Below are 21,941 nucleotides of genomic sequence, written 5' to 3'. Positions count from 1 at the left end.
CATCTAGTGCTCTTGCAAATGAATAACATTCTTGCACATCTGCTGCCATATAGGGCAGGCTCCTAAGCATACATCCCTGCTTTTCAAGAATAGATAAGTAAATTAAAAAGTGGATTAAAGCGATATGAAAGCCAAAATGCATCTTTCATGATTCAGATAGAGCATGCAAGTTTAAAAAGGGACAGTCTACTCCAGAATTTTTATGGTCTAAAAACAGATAACCTCTTTATTACCCATTCCCCAGTTCCACACTTATATTAAAGGGACACTGTACCCAAATTTTCTTTTTTGTAATTCAGAAAGAGCATGCAATTTTAAGCAACTTTCTAATTTACTCCTATTATCAATTTTTCTTCGTTCTCTTGCTATCATTATTTGAAAAAGAAGGCATCTAAGCTTTTTTTTGGTTTCAGTACTCTGGACAGCACTTTTTTATTGGTGGATGAATTTATCCACCAATCAGCAAGACAACCCAGGCTGTTCACCAAAAATGGGCCGGCATCTAAACTTACATTCTTGCATTTCAAATAAAGATACCAAGAGAATGAAGAAAATTTGATAATAGGAGTAAATTAGAAAGTTGCTTAAAATGTCATGCTCAATCTGAATCACGAAATAATTTTTTTGGGTACAGTGTCCCTTTAACATTTTACCTCTGATTACTTTGTATCAAAGCCTCTGCAGACTGCCCCCTTATATCAGTTTGACAGACTTGCATTTTAGCCAATCAGGGCACTCTCATAAGTAACTCCACAGGAGTGAGCACAATGTTATCTATATGACACACATGAACCGATGCCCTCTAGCTGTGAAAAACCTGTAATATGCATTCAAATAAGAGGTGGCCTTCAAGGGCTTAGACGTTAGAATATGAGCCTTCCAAGGTCTTTCAAAAAAGAAAACAAAGCAAATTTGATTATAAAAGTAAATTGGAAAGTTGTTTGTCCTACCTGAATCATGAAAGTTTAATTACATTTTGACTAGACTTTCCCTTTTAAGTATAGGCTATTGACAAGCTATGTAAACACATCAAGTAGAAGAAATGACACTGAGTGGGGTATAGGAGAGATGAGGAATAAAATATAAAATGTTCCATTGTTCTCTCTAAATATAGGGCTTTGGTATATAGACATACATAAGATAAAGCATGTGTGTACAGAAAGTGATGATAATGAGATCTGATTTTACCTGCAAGTTTATCACATAATGAGTTGTGGTTTTAAAGAAGCCATTTCATATACACAAATAAGCTGCTTTTTTTACACTCAGCAGCTGGTATAACAAGTAATTGGAGATGCTTTAAGACAGGGATCCACAAATCAGAGGTAAAATTCTAGGAGCCAGGGGCAACCTTGTTACTGGGTTTGTTGAGCCATGTATTAAGAGAAAAACTATTTTCATCTAACTATTGTTCCTGTGGTCCTTAACCATCCAGTGTGCAAAGACAAACTTCTGGTTTGTTATAGGGATACTGAACCCAATTTTTTTTATTTTGCGATTCAGACAGAGCATGCAATTTTAACCCCTTAATGACCGAGGACGTGCAGGGTACGTCCTCAAAAAAAAAAAAAAAAAAAAAAAAAGGCAGTTAACGCCTGAGGACGTACCCTGCACGTCCTCGGTGTGGAAAGCAGCTGGAAGCGATCCTGCTCGCTTCCAGCTGCTTTCTGGTTATTGCAGTGATGCCTCGATATGGAGGCATCCTGCAATAACCTTACATGGCCATCCGATGCAGAGAGAGCCACTCTGTGGCCCTCTCTGCACCGGACATCGATGGCCGGTATCGTTGGTGGGTGGGAGCTGACTTGGGAGGCGGGTGGGCGGCCATCGGTGTGCTGTGTGACGTCAAGGGGGGGCGGGACCGTCGGGGGGCGTGCACGGAGGGTGGCAGGCGTGTGCATGGGGCGGGAGCGGGTGGGAACCGCTACACTACGGAAATTTTTTTAAGTAATAAGTGGCCTAATCTTGTTTGTGCAAAAGCACAAAGAGAGATCGTGGAGGGGTGGGGGGAAGCTACACTACAGAAAAGCTTACAAAATTAAAAACAAAAACATTTTTTCTTCTAAACTGGGTACTGGCAGACAGCTGCCAGTACCCAAGATGGCGCCCATTAAGTTAGAGTGGGAGGGTTATAGAGCTGTTTGGGGGGGGGATCAGTGAGGTTGGGGGCTAAGCGGGGGATCGTACACAGCAGCATATGTAAATATGCTTAAAAAATATATAGCTTTTATTTTAGTACTGGCAGACTTTCTGCCAGTACTTAAGATGGCGGGGACAATTGTGGGGGAGGGAAGAGAGCTGTTAGGGAGGGATCAGGGGGTCTGATGTTTCAGGTGGGAGGCTGAGCTCTACAATAAATCTAATATTAACCCTGCAAGCTACTTAACCCCTTCAATGCTAGCCATAATACACGTGTGATGCATAGCGGCATTTAGCGGCCTTCTAAATACCAAAAAGCAACGCCAAAGCCATATATGTCTGCTATTTCTGAACAAAGGGGATCCCAGAGAAGCATTTACAACCATTTGTGCCATAACTACACAAGCGGTTTGTAAATGATTTCAGTGAGAAACCTAAAATTGTGAAAAATTTAACGTTTTTTTTTTAATTTGATCGCATTTGGCGGTGAAATGGTGGCATGAAATATACCAAAATGGGCCTAGATCAATACTTGGGGTTGTACACTACAATAAAGCTAAAATTACTCCAAAAAGCTCCCTACATGCTCCCTAATTAACCCCTTCACTGCTGGGCATAATACACGCGTGGTGCGCAGTGGCATTTAGCAGCCTTCTAATTACCAAAAAGCAACACCAAAGCCATATAAGTCTGCCATTTCTGAACAAAGGGGATCCCAGAGAAGAATTTACAACCATTTGTGCCATAATTGCACAAGCTGTTTGTTTCACAAACTTTAGGTTTCTCACTGAAATTATTTACAATTTGTGAAAAGTGAACAATTTTTTTTTTATTTGATCGCATTTGGCAGTGAAATGGTGGCATGAAATATACCAAAATGGGCCTAGATCAATACTTTGGGATGTCTTCTAACAAAAAATATATACATGTCAATGGATATTCAGTGATTCCTGACAGATATCAGTGTTCTAATGTAACTAGCGCTAATTTTGAAAAAAAAAAAAAATGGTTTGGAAATAGCAAAGTGCTATTTGTATTTATGGCCCTATAACTTGCAAAAAAAGCAAAGAACATGTAAACATTGGGTATTTCTAAACTCAGGACAAAATTTAGAAACTATTTAGCATAGGTGTTTTTTGGTGGTTGTAGATGTGTAACAGATTTTGGGGGTCAAAGTTAGAAAAAGTGTTTTTTTTTTTTTTAATTTTTCCTCATACTTTATAATTTTTTTATAGTAAATTATAAGATATGATGAAAGTAATGGTATCTTTAGAAAGTCCATTTAATGGCGAGAAAAACGGTATATAATGTGTGGGTACAGTAAATGAGTAAGAGGAAAATTACAGCTAAACACAAACACAGAAATGTAAAAATAGCCTTGGTCCCAAACGGACAGAAAATGGAAAAGTGCTGTGGTCATTAAGGGGTTAAGCAACTTTCTAATTTACTCCTATCATCAATTGTTCTTCGTTCTCTTGCTATCTTTATTTGAAAGAGAAGGCATCTAAGCTTGTTTTTGGTTCATAACTCTTGACAGCACTTTTTTTATTGGTGGATGAATTTATCCACCAATCAGCAAGAACAACCCAGGTTTTTCACCAAAAAATGGGCCGGCATCTAAACTTACATTTCAAATAAAGATACCAAGAGAATAAAGATAATTTGATAATAGGAGTAAATTAGAAAGTTGCTTAAAAATGTCATGCTCTATCGGAATCACAAAAGAAAAAAAAAAAAAAAATGGGTTCAGTGTCCCTTTAATAATTTTTTTTTTTTTTTTTTTTAAAAAAAAAACAACATAATTTATGTAAGAACTTACCTGATAAATTCATTTTTCATATTAGCAAGAGTCCATGAGCTAGTGACGTATGGGATATACATTCCTACCAGGAGGGGCAAAGTTTCCCAAACCTTAAAATGCCTATAAATACACCCCTCACCACACCCACAATTCAGTTTAACGAATAGCCAAGAAGTGGGGTGATAAGAAAAAAGTGCGAAAGCATATAAAATAAGGAATTGGAATAATTGTGCTTTATACAAAAATCATAACCACCACAAAAAAGGGCGGGCCTCATGGACTCTTGCTAATATGAAAGAAATGAATTTATCAGGTAAGTTCTTACATAAATTATGTTTTCTTTCATGTAATTAGCAAGAGTCCATGAGCTAGTGACGTATGGGATAATGACTACCCAAGATGTGGATCTTTCCACTCAAGAGTCACTAGAGAGGGAGGGATAAAATAAAGACAGCCAATTCCTGCTGAAAATAATCCACACCCAAAATAAAGTTTAATGAAAAACATAAGCAGAAGATTCAAACTGAAACCACTGCCTGAAGTACTTTTCTACCAAAAACTGCTTCAGAAGAAGAACACATCAAAATGGTAGAATTTAGAAAATGTATGCAAAGAGGACCAAGTTGCTGCTTTGCAAATCTGATCAATCGAAGCTTCATTCCTAAAAGCCCAGGAAGTAGAAACTTACCTAGTAGAATGAGCTGTAATCCTTCGAGGCGGAATTTTACCCGACTCGACATAGGCATGATGAAATAAAGATTTCAACCAAGATGCCAAAGAAATGGCAGAAGCTTTCTGGCCTTTTCTAGAACCGGAAAAGATGACAAATAGACTAGAAGTCTTTCGGAAAGACTTAGTAGCTTAAACATAATAATACAAAGCTCTAACAGCATCCAAAGAATGCAATGATTTCTCCTTAGAATTCATAGGATTAGGACATAATGAAGGAACCACAATTTCTCTACTAAGGTTGTTAGAATTCACAACCTTAGGTAAAAAAATTCAAAAGTAGTTCGCAGCACTGCCTCATCCTGATGAAAAATCAGAAAAGGAGACTCACAAGAAAGAGCAGATAATTCAGAGACTCTTCTGGCAGAAGAGATGGCCAAAAGAAACAAAACTTTCCAAGAAAGTAATATAACGATCAAAGAATGCATGGGTTCAAAACTCCAAGGAGGAGAAATTGACTTAATGACAGGTTTTATACGAACCAAAGCTTGTACAAAACAATGAAATATCAGGAAGATTAGCAATCCTTCTGTGAAAAAAGAACAGAAAGAGCAGAGATTTATCCTTTCAAGGAACTTGCGGACAAACCTTTATCTAAACCATCCTGAAGAAACGGAAAAATTCTCGGTATTCAAAAAGAATGCCAAGAAAAAATGATGAGAAAGACACTAAGAAATATAAGTCTTCCAGACTCTATAATATATCTCTCTAGATACAGATTTATGAGCCTATCACATAGTATTAATCACAGAGTCAGAGAAACCTTCTTTGACCAAGAATCAAGCGTTCAAACTCCATACCTTAAAATTTAAGGATTTAAGATCCTGATGGAAAAAAGGACCTTGCGACAGAAAGTCTGGTCTTAACGGAAGAGTCCACAACTGGCAAGAGGCCATCCGGACAAGATCCGCATACCAAAACCTGTGAGGCCATGCTGGAGCTAATAGCAGGACAAACGAGCATTCCTTTAGAATCTTGGAAAATACTCTTGGAAGAAGAACTAGAGGCAGAAAGATATAGGCAGGACGATACTTCCAAGGAAGTGATAATGTATCCACTGCTTCCGCCCGAGGATCCCGGGATCTGGACAGATACCAGGGAAGTTTCTTGTTTAGATGAGAAGCCATCAGATCTATTTCTGGGAGTTCCCACATTTGAACAATCTGAAGAAATACCTCTGGGTGAAGAGACCATTCGCCCGGATGCAACGTTTGGCGACTGAGATAATCCGCTTCCCAATTGTCTATACCTGGGATATGAACCGCAGAGATTAGACAGGAGCTGGATTCCACAACCAAAATTCGAGATACTTCTTTCATAGCCAGAGGACTGTGAGTCCCTCCTTGATGATTGATGTATGCCACAGCTGTGACATTGTCTATCTGAAAACAAATGAACAGCTCTCTCTTCAGAAGAGGCCAAGACTGAAGAGCTCTGAAAATTGCACAGAGTTCAAAATATTGATCGGTAATCTCACCTCCTGAGATTCCCAAACCCCTTGTGCCGTCAGAGACCCCCACACAGCTCCCCAACCTTTAAGACTTGCATCTGTTGAGATTATAGTCCAGGTCGGAAGAACAAAGAAGCCCCCTGAACTAAACGATGGTGAACTGTCCACCATGTCAGAGAGTGTCGTATAATCGGTTTAAAGATATTAATTGAGATATCTTTGTGTAATCCCTGCACCACTGGTTCAGCATACAGAGCTGAAGAGGTCACATGTGAAAACGAGCAAAGGAGATCGCATCTGATGCGGCAGTCCTAAGACCTAAAATTTCCATGCATAAGGCTACCAAAGGGAATGATTGTGACTGAAGGTTTTGACAAGCTGATATCAATGTTAAATTTCTCTTATCTGACAAGGACAAAGTCATAGACACTGAATCTATCTGGAAACCTAAAAAGGTTACCCTTGTCTGAGGAAACAATAAACTGAATGGTAAATTGATCCTCCAACCATGATCTTGAAGAAACAACACAAGTCGATTCGTATGAGATTCTGCGAAAATGTGAAGACTGAGCAAGTACCAAGATATCGTCCAAATAAGGAAATACCAAAACCCTGTTCTCTGATTACAGACAGAAGGGCACCGAGAACCTTTGAAAAAAATTCTTGGAGCTGACGCTAGGCCAAACGGTAGAGCACAAAAACTGGTAATGCTTGTCTAAAAAGAGAATCTCAGAAACTAAAAGTGATCTGGATGAATCGGAATATGCAGATATACATCCTGTAAATCTATTGTAGACATATAATGCCCTTGCTAAACAAAAGGCAGGATAGTCCTACAGTTACCATCTTGAATGTTGGTATCCTTACATAACGATTCAATATAGATAGATCCGGAACTGGTCTGAAGGAATTAACCTTCTTTGGTACAATGAAGAGATAGAATAAAACCCCAGCCCCTGTTCCAGAACTGGAACTGGCATAATTACTCCAGCCAACTCTAGATCTGAAACACATTTCAGAAATGCTGATTCTTTGCTGTGTTTACTGGGACACGGGAAAGAAAAAAAATCTCTTTGCAGGAGGCCTTAACTTGAAGCCAATTCTGTACCTTTCTGAAACAATGTTCTGAAACCAGAGATTGTGAACGGAATTGATCCAAATTTTCTTGAAGAAAACATAAACTGCCCCATACCAGCTGAGCTGGAATGAGGGCCGCACCTTCATGGGTATTTAGGAGCTGGCTATAGGTTTCTATAAGGCTTGGATATATTCCAAACTGGAAAAGGTTTCCAAACTGATACCGCTCCTGAGGATGAAGGACCAGGCTTTTGTTCCTTGTTGTGAGGAAAGGAACGAAAATGATTATTAGACCTAAATTTACCTTAGATTTTTTATCCTTTGGTAAAAAAGTTCCCTTCCCTCCAGTAACAGTTGAGAAAATAGAATCCAACTGAAAATCGAATAATTTATTACCCTGGAAAGAAAGGGATAGCAAAGTTTTAAGCCATAAAGCTTTTCTAGCTAAAATAGCTAGAGACATACCTGACATCAACTCTAATGATATCAAAAGATGGTATCACAAATAAAATTATTAGCATGTTATAGAATAATAATAATGCTATAAAATTATGATCTGTTATTTGTTGCGCTAAAGCTTCAGCAACATCCGCTAAAAATATAGCAGGTCTAAGAAGATTACCTGAACATAAGTAAGCTTTTCTTAGAAAGGATACAATTTTCTTATCTAAAGGATCCTTAAATGAAGTACTATCTGCCATAGGAATAGTAGTACGTTTAGCAGGAGTAGAGACAGCCCCATTAACCTTAGAGATTTTGTCCCAAAACTCTAATCTGTCAGATGGCACAGGATATAATTGCTTAAACGTTTAGAAGGAGTAAATGAATTACCCAAATTATTCCATTCCCTGGAAATTACTTCAGAAATAGCATCAGGGAGAGAAAATACTTCTGGAATAACTACAGGAGATTTAAAAACCTTATTTAAACGTTTAGATTTAGTATCAAGAGGACTGAATCCTCTATTTCTAATGCAATTAATACTTCTTTAAGTAAAGAACGAATAAATTCCATCTTGAACAAATACAAAGATTTATCAGCATCAACCTCTGAGACAGAAACCTCTGAACCAGAAGAACCATTATCAGTATCAGAATGATGATGTTCATTTAAAAATTCATCTGCAAAAAAGAGAAGTTTTAAAAGACTTTTATGTATACCAGAAGGAGAAATAACAGACATAGCCTTCTTAATGGATTTAAAAAATAAAATCTCTTATGTTATCAGGAACACTCTGAAAATTAGATGTTGACGGAACAGCAACAGGTAATGTAACAGTACTAAAGGAAATTTTATCTGCATTAATAAGTTTGTCATGACATGCAATACAAACAACAGCTGGAGAAACAGATACCAAAAGTTTATAGCAGATACACTTAGCTTGGTAGCTCCAGCACTGGGCAGCGATTTTCCTGAAGTATCTTCTGACTCAGTTACAACGTTGAACATCTTGCAATATGTAAAAGAAAAAACATATAAAGCAAAATTGATCAAATTCCTTAAATCACAGTTTCAGGAATGGGAAAAAAATGCCAGAGAACAAGCTTCTAGCAACCAGAAGCAATAAATAATGAGACTTAAATAACGCCCACATTATTTGGCGCCTAAATGCTTTTGGCGCCAAAAATGACGCCACATCCGGAACGCCGACGCTTTTGACGCAAAAAAAGTCAAAAAATGACGCAACTTCCGGCGACACGTATGACGCCGGAAACAGAAAAAAAAATTTGCGCCAAAAAAGTCCGCGCCAAGAATGACGCAATAAAATGAAGCATTTTCAGCCCCCGCGAGCCTAACAGCCCACAGGGAAAAAGAGTCAAATTTTTTAAGGTAAGAAAAAATGATTGCATTTAACCCAAGTATGAAACTGACTGTCTGAAAATAAGGAATGTTGAACATCCTGAGTCAAGGCAAATAAATGTTTGAATACATATATTTAGAACTTTATATAAAAGTGCCCAACCATAGCTTAGAGTGTCACAGAAAAAAAGATTTACTTACCCCAGGACACTCATCTACATGTTTGTAGAAAGCCAAACCAGTACTGAAACGAAAATCAGCAGAGGTAATGATATATATATATATATATATATATATATATATATATATATATATATATATATATATATATATATATATATATATATATATATATATATATATATATATATATATATATATATATATATATATATATATATATATATATATATGAGTATATCGTCGATCTGAAAAGGGAGGTAAGAGATGAATCTCTACGACCGATAACAGAGAACCTATGAAATAGACCCCGTAGAAGGAGATCATTGCATTCAAATAGGCAATACTCTCCTCACATCCCTCTGACATTCACTGCACGCTGAGAGGAAAACCGGGCTCCAACTTGCTGCGGAGCGCATATCAACGTAGAATCTAGCACAAACTTACTTCACCACCTCCATAGGAGGCAAAGTTTGTAAAACTGAATTGTGGGTGTGGTGAGGGGTGTATTTATAGGCATTTTAAGGTTTGGGAAACTTTGCCCCTCCTGGTAGGAATGTATATCCCATACGTCACTAGCTCATGGACTCTTGCTAATTACATGAAAGAATACATTTTTATTATTGAAAGTTTCTAGAATGTGTGTGAAAGTATGAGTTTGTCCCGTTAACATAATATATACTGAAATGGGCTAGATGCTCAATGTGTTAACACATACACATTAGTGCACCATTGTTCCTAAAATAATGTATTCAAAAGGAAAGCTTAGCCTGATAATGTGTGGATGCATTTTTTAAAGTTAGTTAAATATTGGGGGTGGGTAAGAACTTTAAAAAAAATAAATAAATAGTTTAAGACACTGAACCCAGATTTTTCCTTTCGTGATTCAGATAAAGTATGCAATTTAAAGCAACTTACTAATTTACTCCAATTTTTCAAAATACTGTTATCTTTATTTGAAATACAAGAATGTAAGTTTAAATGTTTCTTTTTCAAATAAAGATAACCAGAAAACCAAGACAAATAGGAGTAAAATTAGAAAGTTGCTTAAAATTGCATGCTCTGAATCACCAAAGTAAAAATTTGTGTTCAGTGTACCTTTAAAGGGACAGTCTACCATAGAACTGTTATTGTTTTAAAAGATAGATAATCCCTTTATTACCCATTCCCCAGTTTTGCAAAACCAACAGATATATTAATATACTTTTTACCTCTGTGATTACCTTTTATCTAGGAACCTTCTTCCAGCCTCCTGATCACATGACTGACTTGTTATTTTCTATTGTCTTGCATTTAGCATTGTTTTGTGCTAGATCTTAAAGGGACAGTATACTGTAAAATAGTTTTACCTTAATGTGTTTACAATTGCTTTTTTTACCATCTGCTGAGTAAAAAAAAAAAAAAAAAAAAAATTATGAAAATTAGCTTTTTAAGGTTTATTTGTGAATATTAAAGCTCTGATTTTGTGATTTGAAGGTATAATCAGATCTCATTACTGTATCACATTGTGTACATAAACATGTTTCTTAATCTTATATCTGTCCATAAAACAATCACCAGTACTTGGAGAGAACAATGGAAAATCAACATTATATTACCTTATCTCTGCTATATCCCACTGGGAGTATAATTTCCTCTGCTGGCTGTGTTTACAAAGCTTATCTATAGCTGGGACCTGCGGCCACAAACTTTCAGAATAGGTGGGGATACCACATGCTAAATCAACTATTTCAAATGCCAATATAAGGGTAAAGGATCTACTTGTAAACAATTTAATACACTCCAGCAGGTAAAGTGGATCATTGGGAACAAATTAAAGGGGAGAAAATTTTTGAGTAAACTGTCCCTTTAAATAACCCTCTGTGTCTGAACACAGTGTTATCTATATGGCCCACGTGTACTTTGTCTCTGTGTTGAAAAGGAATTTAAAAAGCATGTGATAAGAGGCAGCCCTCAAAGGCTTAGAAATCAGCATATGAGCTTACCTATGTTTAGTTTAAACTAAGAATACCAAGAGAAAAAAGCAAATTTGATGATAAAAGTAAATTGGAAAGTTGATTAAAATTAAAAGTCCTATCTGAATAATGAAAGTTTAATTTATACTTGACTGTCCCTTTAAGGATATTTTTACATTTCTGCTGGGTTTGTGTTTAGCTGTATTTTTCCTCTCTCTCATTTACTGTACCCACACACACGTTTTTCTTGCCATAAACTAGACTTTCTAAAGATACCATTTTCATCATCTTATAATTTACCATCATTTTTTTTTATTATAAAATATGATAGGGAAAAAAAGGGGGCGCAACCCCCCCACACTTTTTCTAACTTTGACCCCCCAAATCTGTTACATCTACAACCACCAAAAAACACCCATGCTAATTAGTTTCTAAATTGTGTCCCGAGTTTAGAAATACCCAATACTTACATGTTCTTTGCAAGTTATAGGGCAATAATTACAAGTAGCACTTTAGCTAAAAAATTTTTTTGGGGGGGGGAATGGTTTGGAAATAGCAGTTACATTGTAACACAGATATCTGTCAGGAATCCCTGAATAGCCCTTGACATGTATATATTTTATTTTAGTAGACAACCCAAAGTATTGATCTAGGCCCACTTTGGTATATTTCATGCCACCATTTCACCGCCAAATGAAAACAAATCGTTCACTTTTTCACACAAATTTATAACTTGTGAAATTATGGCACAAATGGTTGTAAATGCTTCTCTGAGATCCCCTTTGTTCAGAAATAGCAGACAGTTATGGCATTACTTTTTGGTAATTAGAAGGCCGCTAAATGCCACTGCATACCACACTTGTATTATGCCCAGCAGTGACAGGGTTATTTTAGCTTTAGTGCAGAGATCAGCCTCCCACCTGACAATAACAATAATTATCTGTTCAGCTGTGATGACGACCCCCCCACCTCCCTGATCCCCCCCCCCAAACAGGTCTCTAACCCCCCCCCCCCCCCTACCTATTTGCTGCCAACTTTTGGTAGTGGCAGCTGTCAGTAACCAGTTTGCCTCAAGAAAAAAAAAATCTTGGAACAACAATTTACATTTTTCTGTAGTGTAGCTGCCCCCCCCTCTCTCCCAGATCCTAATTTTTCCCCTCTCCCTCCTTCCCATTCAATTACATTGGTGGTAGTGGTTGCTGCACACGCACCCCCTGCACACTCCCGGCGTGTACATTGCACATACAGGAACCGGATGCTGGGTAGCAATGGGCCGCCCACCCGCCTCCCCGTAGCTGCTCCCACAAACTAACAATCGGCACCATCGCTCTCTGCATCAGTCTTGGAAAAAAAGGTATTGCAGTGATGCCTCAATATCAAGGAATCACAGCAATACCTTGAAAGCGGCTGGAAGCAATCAGGATCGATTCCAGCCGCTTTAAATCCCTGACGTACAGGGTACGTAGTTGGTCTTTAAAGACCAGTTTGTGTGTGACATACCCTGTACGTCGTGTGTCATTAAGGGGTTAAGCATGCAATTTTAAGCGACTTCCTAATTTACTCCTATTTTCAAATATTCTTTGTTCTCTTGCTATCTTTATTTATAAAAAGGCATCTAAGCTATTTTTTGGTTCAGTACACTGGACAGCACTTGTTTATTGGTGGGTGAATTTATCCACCAAACAGCAAGAACCCAGGTTGTTCACCAAAAATGGGCTGGCATCTAAACTTACATTCTTGCTTTTCAAATAAAGATACCAAGAGAATGATGACAATTTGCTAATAGGAGTAAATTAGAAAGTTGCTTAAAATTGCAGACTCTCTGTATCATAAAAGAAAAAATTTGGGTTCAGTGTCCCTTTAAAGAGGACATGAAACCCAACATTTCTTTCATGATTCAGATATAGCAGCCGTTTGATAATAGAAGCAAATTGGAAAGTGGTTTTCAATGTTGCTTTATTCTATTGGTTTTCTCTTGCTTGAAGGAACAGCAAGGAACTACTGGGAGCTAGCTGAACACATCAGTAAGCCAATGAAATGATGCACAAACGTGCAGCCACCAATAAGCAGCTAGCTCCCAGCCTCTGAGCCTACCTAGATATACTTTAAGACAAAGGATACAAAAAGAGAATTAAAGGAGCAAAAATTGTAAAGTTGAATGTTCCATCTAAATCGTGGGGGGGGGGGGGGAAATTGGGTTTCATGTCCCTTTAAATTGACACCCCCTTTTAGATTCTTACATGTGCACAGTAAGTACTTTGCTGGTTCTAATGGTATTATGTGCTCCCACAATTATCGATATCCTCCAATACCAGTTTCCAGATTGTTAGCACCTGATCTGTGGTCCCCTGAGAAGAGCAACGATGTCAAAAAATTCCCAGCACAAGTAATGGCCTAACCATGTGCCTGGTGCTTACAACCAGTTTCATCCTTTAAATTACTTCTAGTAACTATCATAGTTTGCAAGGATCATACTAGTAGACTAGTTGGTTTATGAATCTACATTATAATAAAGTTTAGAACACTTCCTGTAGGGCAGAGTTGCTTCATGTATAGGGAATTTTTTTAATTGATTCTACAGGCAAAGATTAGGGCCACTGCTAAATTAAAAGGACATCCTGCGTAGGTGTCACCTCATGAAATAAAATCAAAACAGAGCCTTAGGTAATAGTCCAAGGCTGAAAAGTTTATTTGCTTCACCTCCAGGGGCAACAAACATAAAAGGTACATTTATTTTATGCAATATTAAAGTGATGGCAAATCTGGATTTCCCACACGGCTATTGGCTAAGAGGTGGACATGTCACCTCTGAGCCAAATAGCGAAGATGGCGTCCTGCCTTAGCAGCTCAGTGCAGCGATCGCTTGGAACAAATAAAGGTGCTTTCAGCATGAAGTATTTTATACTTCATCAATGCCCCCTGCATTTGTTCCAATGGTAAATCCTAGCGTTTCAAAAACGCTAGGATTTACCATCACTTTAAAAGTAAATGAGTAACCAGATTTCCTATAAAACAGTGCAGTATCCAGTTACTTGCTTCTAAGCAGAATGTGAAGGGAAAATTCTCAAGCCAATACCATTTTTTTTTGTAGAAGAATCAACCAAATCATATAAAGTAGCTCTGTTAATATTGGAGGCTGTTTAAAAAAGCTGCATCAATGTGTATCAAAGTAATTTGCTGGCTATTTAAGACTGCCTGTAGAGGAAGTAACCTATACCTGACGAAGTACCTTACGGAACGAAACGCGTAGGCTATAGTTTGCTTGTTAGCCTGTGCAGCCCTGTAAGTTTGTATACCATATTCAATAAACTTCATTACCGACTTCCCTCATACGTGGATCTCTTCTTTTGATGTGGCTTACCATTTTTTTTGTACAAATAGAATTTAACTGGTTAAACGGTAGCAGTGCACAATCAACTAGTACACAATAAAGAGAATGCAATAGCACTTTTAAAAAAAAAAATAAAAAAAAAAAAAATCTACTGCTCATTAAAATGCAAGGGGAGACATTTTACTAGCCCCAGTATCATGCGACAACCACCAATCACAGACTCATGTATATACTGAACTTTTGCAGATATTTTATAGTAGCTGGTGCCTCAGAAAGTGTGCAAATAAAGAGACTAAACAAATAATGGAAGTAAAAATACACACACCAAAAAACCACAGTATGCCATTTTTACACTCACCCAGCTCTTCAAAATGTAGATACCTACAATATTTAATACATAGATGAAACCCTAAATGTGTTTATTTAATGACTGATAGGATATAAAATTTTTGAAATTTCTTATATTGTCACATTTACTTCATTCTGTTTGTGTCATTTGTTGGAGGAGCTGCAAAAGACAATGGGAGCTAGCTAAAGTCATTGTGTAAGCCAATGAGGCATATAGGTTTAGGCAACAATCACTAGCTAACTCATGAGCCTACCTAGGTATGATTTTAGAACAAAAGGATGTCAAGAGTACAAAGCAAAATTAAATAGAAGCAAATTAAAAAAAAGTTTATAAAAAAAATTGCACGTTTTATCTGAAAAAAGAAAAAGCATAAAGTAAAAATTAAATTAAGAAGATCAGAGGAAAACGGGGACTCTGAGCCCCGATGTTAAAACACCACATTTGTTAATGCCAGGTGCCTATTGTAGCTGTAAGGGAGAGTATTAAAAACTTGAAGTCAAATATTTTAAAAGGCAACATCACAATTAAACTTTAAAAATGTTCAAATTTTAACTGAGTTTTCCCATTTATTTATATATAAAGTTTACTTTGTTCTCTCGGAATCCCTTGCTGAAAAGAATATCCACATATGCTCAGGAGCAGCAGTGCAGGGATTGAGCTGGTTAATTAATGGATACACAGATATGCTTCTTGTCACTGGCTCGTGAGATGTGCTCAGCTAGCTCCCTGAGGGTCATACTAAGGAGGGTGAGGGGGAAGATAAAGGCTACAATATTGCTACCCCCCCCCCCTCAAGTCAAACAGTTTATCTTCTGCAGGTAATTGCAGTTTGTACAAAGATCACCCATATCTTCTAGGGACAGGAGACCTTGCATTCTCTCTGCTTACAAACAAGGGGTCTCATTTACCTGAGCTGTAATGATTTAGCCAATAACAAATTTGCACCCTTTAGATTTAATTTAAAGCAATATCTTTATACACACAGTTAAAATGGACATAAAGCACTATTTAATAAGTTAAAAAAAAGGTTTTACATGAAGTTTAAATTAAAAAAGGTTTATTTGGAAGTTAACAAAAACATGCCCGGCTCACTTACTAAAAGCAGAACGCACTTTTTTTTTGAAGCAGCATTTGTACCCTCAACAGGCTAGATTAGAATAGATAGATTAGAATAGAATAGATAGATATAAAAAAGCTCAGCTAATTAAAGCTCACCTATCACCATTATAATTTAGTTGCCTCTTCATTCTTAAAAAACAGACAACCTGCAATTTATAACATTCATAAATGGTAGCATTTGCCTAGTGTGAAACTGAGAATTAGAACCTAGTTTACAAACACTAGTGTTTATATTAAAACCCCCAAGGCCTCAAAAGACTAGAAGAACTGCCAGAACCGGAAACAGACAATATACTATTGATTTAGATTACAGGTTTCATCAATGTTGGGACCAACATGTAGGAAAGAATTCATATCCCCTGCAGATATGTACACACGCAAGCATAGCATGAGCAGAGTTACTTGGCTTCACAGCGAATAAGTAGCAAGATTGAAGCAGAATAAACTAAAAGGAAAGTGTCTGCGTGGAAATTTAAAATGAGATATGAGCTTGCTCATGGATAATTCTTAGGTCTTAAGTGAGTCTACTGTCAGTGATGGCAGGAGCTTACAGTCTAAGTGAATGTATAACCGTTGTCCACAGATAAATTTACCAGCATGAGTAAGGGCTAAGTGTAAGCCCGAAACATTCACTGCTGTGAAAAAAAATTAAGTATTTTAAAAGTTACAAGCAGCTGGAGGATTTGCTTTTCTTCAAGTGTTATGGGCATGGTAAGCTCACTCTGTGGATTGCTATACTAGGGTGTGCGGTCTCCTCATATCTATATTCTGAAGTGGCCAGGTGGGATCAGCATTATACGGTCACTTTTCTGCTAGCCAAAGCACACAAATAATTGCATAATTTACTGAGAATTTAATTTGTGCTATAAAACATTTTACATTAATATTTGCTAAACATTTTAGACAGGTGGTCAGTAAATTTAGCCAGGTGGTGCACCCATTAAAAAAAGGTCCTGGGGAGAGCACTGTAAATATCTGTCATGATCTTACCATTTTTACGTACCATTAACCCAAAACTTAAACCAGATGTATAATGGAGACACTGACCTGGCACAGACCTGCGGAGAACAACGTCCATTTCCATTCTCTACTCGACCAACAGAGTGGCTATTTGAAAACCTGTACAGGCTACAGCTACTATCCTCAAAAGAGGAACGTTTCTTCTCTTTTCCAAAAACATAACAAGTCACCACTGGCTCAAACACTTTGCAGTCCATCAGGGCTTGGCACACACGCACCACTTTGGATCGTGGAATGTCATTGTCCCCAAAGTATTTGTGCTGCACCAAGTGGGCAAACACAACGTCCACAGCCTCAGAACCAACAAAACAGTCATGGTGAGACTTCAGGTGAAGCCTCCTTTTCTTCACCTCCACCTGTGTATGAAGAGCATGGATGATACTAGTCCAAATATATGTAGCCCTGAACGGTTTGTGACCCAACGTCGCACCTGGTGAGAAAAAAAAAAAAAAAAAAAAAATTAAAGCGGTCACTATTACAATGAATGCAGAAGACTCAAATACACTGAAGGGGTTTGCATGAAGAACAATTATTTGTTTTAAAAAGACTACATCAATAGATAAGAACTGTAAAAATACTATAGGGATATCAGATGGCATGGGGGGTTCTAGTCTGTTAAAGGAAGTCAAAATTAAACTCATGACTCAATAGATAGTGTACTTTTAAGCAGCTTTCCCCATTTACTTATATTATCTAAAATATGCACAATCTTTTTATAGGCTTACTTTCTGAGACACCAGCTTATACCAAGCAAGAGCACACAGAATATACATATGCATTTTGTGACTGGCTGATGCTACATAATGAAGTAGGAAGGCAAATATGCAATTAACTGAAATTTGTTAGAAAATAAAATAAGCATCCAATTTTAAAGTGATGGTAAATACAAGCGTATAACAAATGCTAGGATTTACCATCACTAAACAGTTTATCGTTTGTTTTTTTATACAAAACACATGTTAAACTCATCCTATCTGTAAGGAAAGTAGATCGCTAACAGTGAATCCGTGCCGCCAACGACAGCGATTTCTCCAATGTCAGTTGGTACGCAAAGTTATTGGTCTAAAGGTGGAAACGTCACCTCATTGAAGTGCTGTGTTAGTGATCTACTTTCTATACAAATAGGGTGAGTTTAACATCGTTTTTTTACAAAAACTGAGAGAAACCTTATATTTTTAGTGATGGTAAATCCTAGTGTTTGTTTTACGCTTGGGTTTACCCTCACTTTAAAGTCACACCAAGTGCTTTTACATTGTCTTTATTATGCATTTATTGGTTAAGCTATTCTAATGTGTTTAGTGGCGTGTATACACACACTTTTTAAAAAAAAAAAAAAAACACCACACCCACCCACGACAGACTAGTGTCACTTGTGTATGACAAATACTAAAGCTTTGCTAAGGTTTTGGAATGTAGGTGAGCTGTAGGTTTTCAGACAAACTGACCTATTTTATAAGCTATCTACTCACCCAACAAACTATATATACGGACTTATTTAAAATCGGCTTTAAAATATTTTCCCTCCCAAGGTTACAGATTCATAAAATGTTTATGTGATAAACAGAGTGAGCGACAGTGTCACAAAGGATTAGTGTTTGCATAAAAAACATTTTTGCTAGTATAAAACTGGTGTTCCCTGTTCTGTGTTTCCCAAGCACAGTTCAGAACAGTTTGTTGTAAATCTCACATAATTGTTTCTGTCTGTGCGCTATGTGCAAAACATTCTGCTTTTGGAAAGGCGAATAAACTGGTAAACTTGGAATCAGGGTAAAACTTCAGAATGTTTACATGGAAATAGGCTACTTGCAAAACGATCAACTTAATTTTAAGGAGGACATTTACAAATGTGTTTAGCAAATGTATGACCTATGATTTATTAATAAATACATTTAAAAAAATCAAATTAAATGTAGGGGTCAAACATGATAGTATAAGTTTAAAAAAACGAATTACTAGAAGATATAGATTTATAGCAGATTTTTCGTCATTGACAGAGCAGGTAACATTGGACTTCCACATCGATCAAAGGTTATACTGTAATAAATACCTTTATCTCTGTTTTACCTGTGCAATTCTGTGTCCCTCTGGTAATCATACTAGATTTCTGCATTCCTTAGATTGTTGCAATACCTTGAACAAGGTTATCAGTTCATATCACCCTTTTCAAAAACACTTTTGAACATTGGAAACAGAACTAGACAATTAAGTGCCCCAAATTAGAAAGTAAAAATTAAACAACTTCCATGATTCAGATAGAGCAAGTCATTTTAAGACACTTTTAAATTCACTTCTATTTTTAAATGTGCTTCGTTCTCTTTGTATCCCTTGTTGAAAAATAGGCACATATCTTACACTAGTGGGAGCTAACTGCTGATTGGTGCCTGCACACATTTTTCTCTTTTGATTGGCTAACTAGATGTGTTCAGCTAGCTGCTAGTAGTGCAATGCTGTTCCTTCAGCAAAGGATAACAAGAGAATGAAGAAAATTTGATAGCAGAAGTAAATTGGAAAGATGCTTAAAATTGTATATCCTATCCAAATCATGAAAGAATTTTTTTTGCGTTTTATGTCCCTTTAAGAAAGCCTTATTCATACCAGGCACAAATACAGTGGAGCATATTTAAACAAGGTATATGGGGTATTTGGAGTCTACATTTACAAAAAAACAAAAAATCCCCAATCAAATTTTTAGTAGATTGTAAATGCACCCTGGAAACTCACAGAAACCTTGTTATGGAAATGTAACCTAACAATTTATAGGGAAAAGGTAATAAAAAAAAAATAGTATGGTCATGACAAAAAAGGTAACAGCCAGCAAGGCTGGCACCATAAGAAAACAGAACCTAAAATAACAATAACAAAGTCTGATCGATAAGCACATACTTACATATGAACTAAATGCATGGACGGCTACTCACAGCAGTTAGTAATTGAATAATCACTATGGGAAGGCTGAGAGATTAACTCAACAAATATGTAAACAGAACTCACGAGGATGACATCAATAAAGTATGTGTGTTCCTAAAAATCACACACCAGTACCAACTAACAATACCCATTCCAGGAAAACCAGATGGTGCAAACACAGGAACTATGGGTTTGGTTTAATGTTATTGTAGGTTTTTGTTGCAGATTATTAGAGGTCACACAGATATGTAGTGAAAAGTGCTCAACACCCAGAGTGGGGATCACAGGGGATATATCTCAGGCTATGAAACCTGATAGGTCGTTTAAAGAACTCAATGTTCAAATACACCGCAGAACAGACAGATCTATAGGAAGGTACCAAAAGCTGGAACTGAAATCAAACACCTAGGCTGCTCCAATGCCAACCAGCTGAGGAAAGAGGGCATCTCACAGCCCACCTACCCTAACACTGTTAGTGTACCTCAGTATCATTCGCTATAGCCCCATACACTAATGCCGATAGCAGACCACACATGTATCTATATACCCCCATATACTGATGCCTATAGCAGACCACACATGTATCTATATACCCCCATATACTGATGCCTATAGCAGACCACACATGTATCTATATACCCCCATATACTGATGCCTATAGCAGACCACACATGTATCTATATACCCCATATACTGATGCCTATAGCAGACCACACATGTATCTATATACCCCCATATACTGATGCCTATAGCAGACCACACATGTATCTATATACCCCCATATACTGATGCCTATAGCAGACCACACATGTATCTATATACCCCCATATACTGATGCCTATAGCAGACCACACATGTATCTATATACCCCCATATACTGATGCCTATAGCAGACCACACATGTATCTATATACCCCCATATACTGATGCCTATAGCAGACCACACATGTATCTATATACCCCCATATACTGATGCCTATAGCAGACCACACATGTATAACCACTGTTGGTGTGTGTATATATATATATATATATATATATATATATATATATATATATATATACATACATACACGGTCTGCTATAGACATCTATACCCCCATACACTGATGTCTATAGCAGACGACACATGTATCTATATACCCCCATATACTAATGCCTATAGCAGACCACACATGTATCTATATACCATATATACCCGATACACTGATGCCTATATAACCACTGTTGGTGTGTGTGTATATATATATATATATATACACACACATATATATATATACATATACATATACACACACACATACGGTCTGCTATAGACATCTATACCCCCATACACTGATGTCTATAGCAGACGACACGTATCTATATAACATATATACCCCAGGGGTCCAGCATAGTGACAGATATGAAACTAACCCATCATTGAGTATATGGTCGCCACCGTATTCTGAGCTTTTCAAGTCATACAATGAGCCAGTGGTTAGTAGCCCAAAAATAAAGCCACGCACCCAACCTCATGTGTCTAGCGATACTGCAGTATGCTTCGTACCTGGAGGTCGCTGCATGGGGCTGTAGGTCCCGCACAAGTTTAGGGCTACCGCTTTCTCCCGCACAGTAGCCATCCCGCACTCCTCTCGCTACCTGACTGATCCTCCAGCAGCTTGAAGACTCCGCTCTTCTACTCCAGACTGGGCGGTACTTGTGACGTCACATGTCACTGGATACCCTTCCACGCGCGCTGGTAGTGCGGAGTGATTGACAGGCTGCACTCTGGGAATATCCCGTTACTCTTAGCTAGGTATAATCGTGTCACCCCCCTACTAACAGAATCACTCAGCGTGGCACCGCAGTTTCTGTCTGTTAACAAATTATTATTTATGTTAAAAATGACAAATTAATACAATAATAAATAAGTTAGAAAGAAAACATAAAAATAGATTATACAATACAATTTATCTCTGAAAAGTGGGTTTATCCCCTGTTTTTACAATCACATGCTGGTGCGGAACCCTAACTACTATTATGTTTATTTGTAATGCACCAATGGATGCTGCAGCACTAAACAGGGGTAACATAAAGACAAG

At 37.3% G+C, this 21,941-nt stretch overlaps 1 protein-coding gene across 1 annotated transcript in view; it reads right to left on the bottom strand.

The window, feature by feature from the left end:
* DEPDC7 (DEP domain containing 7) overlaps positions 1–21,544 on the bottom strand; it is a 67,728-nt gene extending 46,184 nt beyond the window's left edge. The window contains exons 1-2 of the mRNA XM_053720409.1: positions 21,407–21,544; positions 16,978–17,380 (exon numbers count right to left, since the gene is read on the bottom strand). Of these exons, the coding sequence (XP_053576384.1) occupies positions 16,978–17,380; positions 21,407–21,479 (476 nt within the window). The 5' untranslated portion in view covers positions 21,480–21,544. The remainder of the gene's footprint in view (positions 1–16,977; positions 17,381–21,406) is intronic.
* Positions 21,545–21,941: the final 397 nt, after the last annotated feature.

This window comes from Bombina bombina, chromosome 7 (genome assembly GCF_027579735.1).
Source record: "Bombina bombina isolate aBomBom1 chromosome 7, aBomBom1.pri, whole genome shotgun sequence".
In the NCBI taxonomy this organism is placed as follows: Eukaryota; Metazoa; Chordata; class Amphibia; order Anura; family Bombinatoridae; genus Bombina; species Bombina bombina.
Note: the sequence above shows the minus strand (reverse complement) of the source record. Positions and strands in the feature narration are given on the sequence as shown.